Genomic DNA, 12,416 nt, shown 5'->3' with positions numbered 1-12,416 from the left:
GATTGAACAACAAAAACTATACAATTATATTCCTTAAACTGTATCGAAAAAGAGTTCATCCACAATGCTCTAACTTGTAAGCTGTAGCTAGTCTATACATGAATATTCTTTCTGTTTTTTCTTGTGATCATCAAATATATAAAATCTACTCTTGTAACTCTTAGCTTGTCTTCTTTTACATCTATAAAATGCTTAATTGTCTTTTTGTCTATTTATGCCATCGCATGTTAATCTCTACTTTCCTCATCCAGATTTAAACACACACACACACACACCCCACCCCCCCAAAAAAAAGAAGTTTAAAATGGGTGTGGATATTTTGCCAGTTGTGGTAATGGTGATGGTGCAAGTTGGGTATGCAGGGATGAATATTGTAGGAAAAATTGCTATGGATGCAGGCATGAACCCTTTCGTCCATATTGCTTATCGCCAGATAATTGGCACCGTTTTCCTTGCTCCCTTTGCTTACTTTTTCGAGAGGTAATTAACTAACTAAATTCAAACGTATCTTCTGACTATAACGAAGAGAGGAGGATGGAGGGAGTAATAATCTAGCTAGCTATAATCATCGAGATCCAATTCAATTGCTAAATACGCTTTGCTATATTATGTCCAGGAAAACTAAACCTCAGTTGACATCGTCTATTCTCTTCTGGATCTTCTTATGTTCTTTTTCTGGGTAAGTATTCTCTTCCTTTCAAGATTCATCATCCATGACCATGTAATAACAAGTGATGTTTAGATAAATAGGGTATTAATACAACAATGCAGGTTAACGGTGAGCCAGATTGCATACTTTCTTGGTTTAAAATATACCACTGCAACAATCTCCTGTGCATTATCAAATTTAATTCCAGCTGCCACTTTTCTCCTAGCTATCCCATTTGGGTAGGAATTTTAACACTCCGTGGATACTCTTCAAATGAACTTATCAATCCTATTAGTTACATAAATCTTACTAAAAAATTACAATTATAATTTGGCAGGATGGAGAAAGTGGGGTTTAGAAGTAAGGCAGGACAAGCCAAAGTATGGGGCACAATAATATGTGTTGGTGGTGCCACATTATTGTCCTTGTACCATGGACCTATTGTAATTGGTCAATCTGGTTTCCATTGGAAATATGCAGAAAATACAGAGAAAAACAATTCTAACAGCCATGACAACTTAATCTTGGGACCTTTACTACTTATTGTCAGCACTGTTACTTATTCATTGTGGATCATTTTCCAAGTAATTCATTTTGTCTCTCATTTTTATAATTTAAAGAACAATTTGTTTCCATAAAAGTTGTCTTTACCATTATATTTGTGTGTGTGTGTTTTTTTTTTTCCTTTTTTCTTTGTGTTTGACAGGCAAGAATGAGTGAGAAGTATAGAGCTCCATATACAAGTACAATGTTGATGTGTTTAATGGCAAGTTTTCAATGTGTGATTATTGGGGTTTGTGTCGTTCATGACAAAGCTGCTTGGTCTCTCGACCGTATGAGAACTATTGCCGTCCTTTACAATGTAACAAATATATGAAACGTCATCTATACTGAAAACATTCTTAGATATTATTATTAGTTGTATATGTTCTTGTTTATCTAATTGAAGCTGAGTGAATTTTCAGGGAATTGTATGCACTGCATTAGGATATTGTCTAACTTCATGGTGTATACAAAGAAAAGGACCTCTCTATGTCTCCGTTTTCTACCCTTTGATGTTAATCATCACCGCTGTTCTTAGTTGGGCTTTACTTTGTGAGAAACTATATATTGGAACGTAAGTCTAAAAAATTACTTCAAAACGCTAAAGTAACTTATTATGCGACTCTTTTTAATCAAATATACTGTATGAGCTAAAGTTATTAAATATTTTTGGCATAAATATAAAAATTTAGATGAAGCAACTGAATTCTATCGAAACCTTGACTTCATTTATTTATTATTTGTGAATTTCAGCGTTGTAGGATCGTTCTTGACAATTGTGGGATTCTATGGTGTCCTCTGGGGAAAGGAGGAGGAGAAGCCAAAGTCAGAGACAGAAAATTTTGAGATGGAAACAGATGAACTGAACCAGCAATTAGGAGCAAAGTGTAATTCGAAATTGCAATTATCTGGGCAATCAAATCATAAAATTCATGTCAGTAAATACAACTTCTTATAGACCGGCCAGCCTTTCTTGGTGTGCACCAATTGTCTTGACTTTCATTTAGCTTAGTCAAGGTAAATTAAACCTAGCTCAAATGTTTTTTTTTTTTTTTTTTATTATTATTGGAGAATTAATTGATTGAATGTTTTGTAGGAAATAACACTCTCTCCTGAAACAACATATACTATAGTCATGAATCCATCGACTCTAGACGAGACTCGTGAGTGACTAGAGTGTCAAATGGGCGGGATGAATTAAAATTGGAGATATTAAAAGTGAAAATTGTCTATTATGTATTGATTAGATAATTTATTGTAAGTTGTAGCAATACTTTTCGATAATTATTGAATTGTATTTTTAATTACAAGTTGTAGCAGTTTTTTAAAAAAATATTTATTGGATATATATATCAATTAAAATATCTCCTAAATTTGTGTGTTATCTTTCACACTCACATAAATTACCATATTTTTAGAGAGTAAAAATGAACTAAATAACTTATTTAATCTGCACGTTTTCTATTGTCTCTAATCATTTATTACTATACACTAGTATACGTACGCGCACGATGCGCGGATAATATTATTTCTAATCGCTTCAGATTGAAATGTTTCGATTGAACTTATTAAATTATACTATCTTTAATAAAAATCATATGTCATCTTATTTTTCAATGAAATTAAAAAATAAAATAAAATCTTTTTCTCCCCCTCCCCCCTCCCCAACCCCCAATCAATTTGTTTAAAAACATAATAATGTTTTTCAACCCCCCCCCCCCCCCAACGTTAACCAAATTTATACGAAAAATCAATCATGTAATTATAAATAGGATTATGTTTCATATTTTTCTTTATAATATTATTCACAATTTAAAGACAGTGGATTGTTAATAGCCTCTACAACCCCATCCCCGCTCGCCCCCCCACATATTTAAATAGTCTCATGTAATTGTAAAAAAAAATAATTATATTTCGTATCTTTTTAGTTATATTTTTTGTAATTTAAAATTTCCAGATTGTCAAAAATATATAATTAAAATTTTTATTCTACTGTCCCTTCATCTCTTCTATGCAAAATTTTATAAAATAATAATATGGACATTATATTTTTTTTTTCATATTCTCAAAAATTATTTAAATTTCCTCCTCTCCCCCACCCCCAATCCTCCATGTACATTTTTCTTCATTTTATTATTTTACTTTTCTATAATTTGACTTTAAATTAGATTATATTTTGTGTTACACAAATAAGCATTTGAGTTTTCTTCTCTCTTATCTCGAAACATAAAAATTAGAATAGATAAATTTTGTTATGCATAACAAAATAAATAAAATATAGATTAGAAGAAGATTTCACAATAATTTAATTTGCTAGAAGAGATTATAAGAAGATTTCACAATAATTTAATTTGCTAGAAGAGATTATAAGTTAAAATTTAAGTCAAACATTTTTTCATCTGTCAAAATATAAATTTATCTCATATATCTAATTTTAAAATATCTTTTTTTTAATCAAATTCAAATAAAAATTATTAACATGTGCTTATAACTAAAATGATTTCCATAATGCATGTAAAAATTTTGAATATGAATTTTAAAGGAAAAAGTAAAATCATGAATTTCATTTAAGAATTTTTTTAATATATAATTTATGTACATTATGTTTAATTAAACCCTAAGTTAGTTAATTACATCATTAAATGTACTTTTTTATATTGTAATTTAATCTTTAATGATCATGACTCGCTCGCATACACTGTAAAAATTATTTTATTTTTTAAAAAATCTTTTTATTTTTTATACTGAACATAATCAATTAAAATAATAAACAAATACAGGTAGATTTATAAGTAAAATCAAGAAAAAAATAAACCAATTGAAATATCTAAATACCTGCAAATTTTATTTTTTAATCTTTCCAAAAAAGAGTAGATAAACAAATGTGATTAACAATGCTCTATAAAGTGGTTTTTCTTAAGATTGCATTTTTGAAGTATCTAAATAACTGATTTTATAAAATTTTATTTAAATAAAAACAAAATTTTGGCCATCAATTCGAATTAAAATTAATAGAGTGGTTACTTTTTTCATTGACCTACCATGAAAATTATAATTTAAATTTTAATAAATTAGTCATTCTCCTGGGAATAAGATAAAAATTATACATTCCATTAAATTTTAAAATAGTAAAATATATAAATATTTTAAAATTAAAAGTTCAAACTATTATTTTTTTATCTTTAAATCTAATAAATCAATACAGAGAATACTATTCCTTTTCTCTTCTTAATAATCAAGTTAAGAAAAAAAGTGAAAAGAATAAATTAAATTTGATTTTTTAAAAAACAGTTTATTGTGCATAAATTTAAAGCGTGAATTTTTATGTGGACAAATACAACATTCTTTTCATTATTTAAATCATAATAAGCATATTTCTTCTAATATTTTTGCATTAAATTTTTTAATTTATTTTTTCATGCTAGGTTAATTCTCTCTGTTTCGTTAATTTGTCAAAAAAATATTTTAAAATATTACCTTTATTTCATTTGTACTCTTTTTTTATCTTTTTTTTTTTTAACCTTTCGTTCATACTTTTACTCGTCTTCAAGATAATTGAGTTAAAATATTGCACATTATAAAAAATAAATATTTATTTATTTTGAAGTTTCTTCAATCAGTTTATAATCTACAATCAGCTTTGTCATGAATGCAAAACTTGTTCATAAGAACAAATTTTTAAAGTTGTTGATGCTAATTTTTCATTAAATTTCTCAATCACAACTCAAACTTAAATCCTAATCAAAGTTTACTTAAAATATCAATTACTTAGTCTAACATCATGTATTAAAATTTTTAAAAAGGCATTTAATTACTTTTATAAAATCATAATAAAAAATATCACTTACCCGAATTCAGTTTCGAATTAAAAAAATAATTGTTAAACATCATTATTTGCATGTAAACATAAAAATGTTAAATCAAATAAATTTTTTCTGAAAAAAAAAGAGTGTAATAAGTAAATTCATAAATAAAACTAATAATAAGTAATCAATAGCAAAGAGAGAGAAGGAAGCTTAATCGGAGGTAGAATTCGATTTCAATTCAACTACTTATTTAAATTTAAATTCAAATGTAATTCATCTGTAAGTTAAATATTCTTCGTTATTCTTATTTTTTTCAAATTTAACATGCTTATCTTAAATATATATTTCAATTAAGAGAAATATTTAAAATCAATAATATTAATCAATATCTTTTAGTATAACAAATACCAACAAAATGAGACGTACTTTTTAATTATTTCCAGTTCTTATCCTTTATTTAATTATTATTTTTTCCACCCATATTGCTACATACTATAAAATCAAATTAATATGTTTTGTCCTCGAGTTGGTTTATAAATTATTCACAAATTTTGTATCTTTTAATTTTTATAGAATATATTCAAATATATTTGAATAGACCACCTACTACTATTACTACTATTACTTTTATTATTATTATTATTATTATTATTATTATTATTATTATTATTATTACCTATATTAATATTTATCATTAATTTAATATTTAAACATATTTTAAATAATATTTGCAAAGGATAAGTTTATGAAATAGTAAGAGTTTGTTAGAACTATTTAATTTTAGGTTCCTAGTTTAAAATAAATGAATTTCTTTCTCCTTCTAAAACCTTAATATTGTTGAATTTAAATATTTAATATTATTTAATTAAAACACTTTATTACAATAATCTCAAATTTTGTCCTAAAATCTGCCACGTGGCTTCTTTTGGTGCTTAATAATTTGCTTTATAATATACTAAGTTACGTACCCGCGTGATGCACGGATAATATCAAAATATTATTTTTAGTTAACCGCCCACATATTTTATCAACGTACAAATAATAGAAAGATAATCAAATTATTATTTACTTGTCAGTTTTAAAAATTATTATCCTATAATATTTTATCCTCGAGCTTATTTTGGGTCATTCTTAATATATAATAACATTTTGTATGGTATACAATATCAATTATTTTAAATTTTCCGTAAACATTATAAATAGTTTATATTTTATGGACGAAAAATCAATGAGAAAATGTATCTAAGTTATTGTAGACGTACACTAAAAGCAAAAATTTTAAAATTAATATTTTTTTAAAATGTATTTGAACATGAATTGTAAAATTTTGTTTGAAAGAATCTACACATGTATAGTACCTTCATCATCATTCTCAGAAATTCAATTCTCGTTTTATATATAAAATTAAATTTTAACCTATAGTATTGAACTATCTTTATTTCAATTTACATGACATGCTTTTCTTTTTAGCAAGTCACCAAAAGAATGATCCATTTAAATATTAAGTAAAAATAACTATAAAATAATAATTTCACAAAAAAAAATAAAATTATAATCATAAATTTTGAAAGTCCTTTTATATATTAAAATGCACACCCATTTAAAATATTTTATATATATTAAGAATATAGAAAAAATTATAGAAAATACTTCATTAAAAGTTAGTTTATATATATTAAATCAAATGACCCAATGGGTCAGATTTTATTAAAAAAGCAATCCTATTATAGAAGGGGTAGCCCAAAGTGCTAAGCCCACAAAATCAGTCCAAAAGCAACAAAAATAATCTAGAAAATTGAATTAGGAAGTAAACACACATTTGAAAGTGGAAAAGATTAGGAAAGTACTGCACAATCCTTCGATCTGCCATTGATATGGCTTCTCGGTTGATATCCTCGTCTTCTCCCCCTCCCATTGAGAAAATGACGAATTTAAATAGTGCCTTGATTTTCATACGGTCCAACCATGGATCCCATTCCACCAGTGCCTCCCATACTACCAGTGGCACCATGTTTTTTACTTATTTTTTTTGCTATTTTAGACACAAGGCAATTAAGTTTGATTTTGTGATGGAAATGATAGAGTAGGAATTTATACAGGCAAAGGAGAAGTAAGAGAGACGAACTCGAGGCATAATAGGTGTTAAGAGACTCTTGGAATTGGGGATTTTCGGGTAAGAATGGCAAAACGTGGCAGCAAAAAATTGAATTGCACCAGCAAACTTTGTTAATTGCATAATTGCATCCTTCCATTATTGGATTATTTTCCATAAGACTGAAATTGATTTGGACTTCTATTTTTTATCTCTTTTTATTTTGAGTTTTCATTTTCGTTCTTAGATTTTCCCAACTCAATTCAGTTTTAGTTGATGCGAATAGCTTGACTTTTGTTTTTGCATGTGGCTTAAAATGGCTGCAAACTTTATTGTTGGCTGCATTAACTTGTCTTTGGCTGCAGGGGTTACTCACATTTTCTCACTCAGGTTCTGTTGTCAGTTGAAAATGGATGCTGAAAATCAACGGAGTCCAAATATTCAGTTTAGTTAGAAAAATGATCGAAGTGGAATGCAGAGTTGGAAATCAATGGAATGCATCTCAAAGTGGAAAAATGATCTTTCAGTTACCCAAGATTTGATGCTCTATTTAGACCTTGCCATCGTTGGTCTTGACACAGTTTATGAATGGGCAGGTAAGAATTGAGTGTTTCAGCTTGTTCGTTTATATGGAAGTATAAGAAAGAGTCAAAATGTTCATTATTTGAATAATAGTTTAAAGAACTTAATGTTATGGGGGCATTAAGTATGAGATGAATCTAGTTTTCCTGGGTAATGCATCTAAACTTATGTAAAAACTCTAATATTAAGTAGTTATTGTCGTCGAGATTTTATACCATTTCTGAAATATGCTATGGTCCTCTTTTAGATTAGCCATTTGACATTTCTCTTATGAGATACTATAACGTCTCATATTAATCATTCTTCCTAGGTTGCTATTACATTCTCAATCTTTGCTTCTTTTGTTGGTTTTAAAGATTTGCAATGGAGAATGAGTATGGTGCCTTTCGAACTATATAATCGTGACACTACACAGTCCTTGTAGAGATATTGGCTCTTTTCCATGAACCTTATTGCATTCCCTTGTCATTAACACTAAGAGATCGTTTAGTTGGGTAAGAGTTATCTCGGGACAATTAATCTTGGAGTTAGTTATCCCCCGTGTATATGGGATAACTTATCCCATCAGTATTGTGTTATTGGTGAAATAAATAATATCAGTGCTAATTAATACCTCACAACAAACATGAGATAAAATAGTCCATTTTATTCCGGAAATATTTATCCCTTATACCTCTCACCAAACGATCCCTAAGTATCATATACATGAGTTTTTGTTCAAGATTAGCTGACTGCTTCAGCTGTATCTTGACGTTCAAAAGAGATCTTAGATATCTGATTCATATCGATCTGAAACTTGATTCATATTATTTCGAGAACTATTTTCTTTGAAAGTATTTTTTCTTTTCCTTTATTTTTTGTGTAATTTATGGTGATTCTGGAGCTTCATAGAGCAGAATTTACATGAATACAGAAGAAGAGTTATCGTGGACGTGTTATGTATCATAGCAACATAAATCTTGAAGTATCAATTTTATGATACCAGATGTTTCAGTTTTCTTTTCTGTAGGTTAGAGATTGCAAGTTAGTCTATTGAATCTATTTCAATGATTTATGCTGATTTTTTTTGAATATTTAGTTAGTATGGTACAATTTCAGATAGTCATATCACTATGTAAAATCTATAGTTTGAGATCTCTCAATCACTTGTGATAATATCATTTGATTATGCAGCTGCTGGAATCTCAACAGAGTACTTTTAGTTGCTCACTGTTTTCCAACTAACTAAGTGTCTACAATTTTCAAATCTCACAGATGCATCGCGTGCATTTGTTTCAGGAAACTTTACAGGTTAGAACTTTTATTTCTATTTCTATTTTAGGGTACGATAGATCTACATATAGTGCATTTAGATTATGATAATTGTATCTACTGTATAGCATAGTATAACTAAATAAGTATTCATAACATCAATATATCCAATGTAATCTCACAAGTGGGGAAAGTGAATAAGAATCTATGACATAAGCAAAACCGACTTAATAAACCACCTTTTCTTAATAATAGATAGAAGATCTTAACAACATCAAATTAAGGTAGATGTCAGATGATAGTAGCTTTAACTTACCGAGGATTTGGAAAGACCAGCATCCATACATGTTCGTGCTTTCAGAGATCTTCTTGAATTATTAAAACCTGTGTGGCCAGTTCCTGCCGGTTTCATCTTGCACTCTTAACTCGGGTCGATATGGTTCCTGAATTTGCTAATCTTGGTTCTTACTTCTCCTTTTCTGGGTTTTTATGTCCATGAAGGAAAGCAAGGGAAGAAAATATTAAAGTGAATTCCTAAGGACAGAATATTGTTGGAGACGGATGCACCAGATGCTTTGCCAAAATAGAGCAATCCAGATTCGCTGTATTTGATCTAGAAGGAGACTGCAAATAAATCACTTAAAAAACATCAAATGTAAATATATTTACATGCGATATCCATAGTGTTGATTAAAGTAGCAACTACTGCACTTAATAGAGCTGATACCCTTCAGCACCAAGGTAAATATCCACCTCCTAAAGGTGACAGTGAATACCCAGGTCTTGAATGTTCTGGAACTATTGAAGCTGTTGGCAATGTAATACTCACTGAAAAATTGGATCAGGTTTGTTTGTTTACAATAAAAATGTCAACTTTATTTTTGGTTGAGGATAATTATTGTTTGGTATTATTTAATGTTAATTTCTTCTCTTAATAGCAGTTACTTAAAAAGGCTTAATTCATTTGAGATTTATGATACTGGGCAAAGAACAGAACATAGATGAATAAAAAGATCCATGATACCAACTGGTTGGGATTAAGTCCAGTATTTTCTTATTCATATCTTTAGTCATTGTTGGTGCTCTTATATTCAGTCCATTATTTTATTACGTACTTTGTTTCAATTTGTTTGTTTGTTTGTTTTTAACTTTAAAGTATAGTATACTGATGCTAATTTATTGCAAAACTCTTGCATACAGGTCTGCATTGGGTTCATTCAAGCGAAGGGTCTTATACTCAAATGTTGGTTATGATCGTATCCTATTTGTATTGTTAAATCAGGCAACCGGCCCGGCCTCTGCTATCGAAACTTTAAAAGGGTTGTGGGTTGTTTGGTGCAAGGTATAGGGGATAAGTCATGGGATAAAATAACCATATGGATGGTGGGATAAGTCGGAATTAATTATCCCGAGATAACTATTTTCTAACCAAACGACCCTTAAAGGCTAAAAATTATTTTTCCTTAACAAACTTTATTTAGATATTGTAGGTTGGAGAAAATCATCAATTAGACGTAATAATGATCTGCCCAAGGTACACTACTTGCTAGTGGATACTAATTAAATCGTTTGCGCTATATTATATCATAACAATTTGTGCTGACAGTGGGAGGATTCCTTAAATGAGAAGTATCCTCACATTGTGTATCAAGAACATTGTAAGGCATGAGAAAGTCAGCAGATGATTGTATTCACAAGCTCAACTTTGGATATTATTTTTTAGCCACGTGGGTGTTTTGGTAAGCTTACAATTCTTAAATGTTTTGGTAAGCTTACAATTTTTATTTAAGCTTCAATTATAAATGTGCTTACCTGTGAAATTTCTATCTAGGAGTTATAGTACACCTTTTTTCTCCGGTACTTTAACCAATTAATCATGAACATAAGTAATTCACGACTTTTTAAATTTTTAAGTACTATTTCACGCTCGAAATTATTCACATCATTAAGAAAAAATAGACAGTGAAGTATGTATACCTTATCATCCTATCTTGTTGGGATTTTCATGGTCTGAAATCTGTCACAAATGCACTATACGAACCTTCAAATACTGCATCTTAGTATTTGATATCTCATGTATAGAGTCAATTTTAGCAGACATTTTTTGGAAAGATTGGATAGTGTTTTTCTTTTTTTTTTTTTCTGAATTTAAATACGTCGATATGGGATTTTATGGTGATATAGTAGTTTTTGAATTACAGAGATAATGATAAGCAGTTGGGATAAGATTATTTTAAATTCAAATTAAGTCATGATAATCAGTAAGAATTGAGATAAAATTAATTCTCTATCATTATTGAGGTAGTTATAATCAGCAAAAATTAAAATTATTACTGTATTTGTTTAACATATCTTTTTACCTGAGGTTAAAAAGTTGTTTGAAACTTGTTGAAAATACACTGACCCACGTGTCTTTTTTAAATTTGCTGCATCTTTTTTATTTGGTTAAAAAGTTGATTGAAATGACCCACATTTCTTTATTTTTAAATTTACTGCATTTTTTTTAAAGTAGGTTAGTTTGTTTCAAATTTACTGTATTTACTGCATCTGTTGTTTAAAGTCCGTTTCTTTTTTTTAAAAAAAATTTGATAAGTCATACTAATCACTAAGAGTTGAGATAAAATTAAAATTCTAAAATTATTGAGGTAGTTATAATCAGTAAAAATTTAAATTGTTATCTGTTTAAAATATATTTTTAGCTGAAAGATACACTGATCCACGTTTCTTTTTTTTTTTTTAAAAAAAATTTACTGCATTTTTTTTATTGGATTAAAAAGTTGTTTGAAATAACCCACGTTTCTTTATTTTTAAATTTACGGCATCTTTTGAAAGTTTCAAACTTTCTAATATTTTTTAATTAAATTTTTTTTATTACAATATTATTAAATATTGTCTTAAAAATTACCACGTGACTAATTTAATAGCTTGACACGTGACATTTTGTCTAGGCCTAACTTTTGCTTTTATATATATATAGATATAGATTTCTTTCAATTCTGAAAAGTAGCATTAATTTATATTCTTATCTATTCATTATTTTTCTTCTATTTCTATTTTATTGGATTAAGATTTTTTCTCATAGTAATACGTCTACCTTAATTATGAAACTGATACAAAAAAAATCTGTTAATGAAAAATAATATAACAAATTATATTGAAATGTTTATATATCTATCTCATTTACTAAATGGTATTTTTTATTAGGATCTCAATGTATATAATTCATATAAAAATATCATAAAAAATACTGTAAATTTATTTAATAACTAGGTTTTTACCCAAACTCTTTATATGTATTACATTTCATTTAATTTTTCAATCAAATTTAAATCATGTTATATACCAACATCATATGTAAAATATTTTTTTATTTTTGAATTTTGATCTATAAAATTGAAATGTAAAATGATGTACAAGAATGATGCATACTTATTAAAGTTTTTAATGGATGAAAATCACTACAAGAAAAGTGCTTATTACCTGGGATTTTCAT

At 28.0% G+C, this 12,416-nt stretch overlaps 1 protein-coding gene across 1 annotated transcript; it reads left to right on the top strand.

Moving 5' to 3' along the window:
* The first annotated feature begins 304 nt into the window (after window positions 1–304).
* Window positions 305–2,292, top strand: LOC107871172 (WAT1-related protein At1g09380-like). The gene is made up of 7 exons (XM_047394774.1): window positions 305–480; window positions 617–679; window positions 772–888; window positions 987–1,233; window positions 1,356–1,511; window positions 1,615–1,766; window positions 1,946–2,292. Exons 1-7 carry the CDS (start codon window positions 305–307, stop codon window positions 2,148–2,150), a joined length of 1,116 nt encoding a protein of 371 aa, XP_047250730.1. The 3' UTR covers window positions 2,151–2,292.
* The last annotated feature ends 10,124 nt before the right edge of the window (window positions 2,293–12,416 follow it).

This window comes from Capsicum annuum, chromosome 8 (genome assembly GCF_002878395.1).
Source record: "Capsicum annuum cultivar UCD-10X-F1 chromosome 8, UCD10Xv1.1, whole genome shotgun sequence".
NCBI classification, from domain to species: domain Eukaryota; kingdom Viridiplantae; phylum Streptophyta; class Magnoliopsida; order Solanales; family Solanaceae; genus Capsicum; species Capsicum annuum.
Note: the sequence above shows the minus strand (reverse complement) of the source record. Positions and strands in the feature narration are given on the sequence as shown.

Excerpts from the sequence above, each read along its gene's own strand:
- LOC107871172 (XM_047394774.1), top strand. The coding sequence starts at position 305 with ATGGGTGTGGATATTTTGCCAGTTGTGGTAATGGTGATGGTGCAAGTT. Across the intron at positions 680-771 it reads TTCTTATGTTCTTTTTCTGG|GTTAACGGTGAGCCAGATTG; the intron begins GTAAGTATTCTC and ends ACAACAATGCAG. Across the intron at positions 1,767-1,945 it reads GAGAAACTATATATTGGAAC|CGTTGTAGGATCGTTCTTGA; the intron begins GTAAGTCTAAAA and ends TGTGAATTTCAG.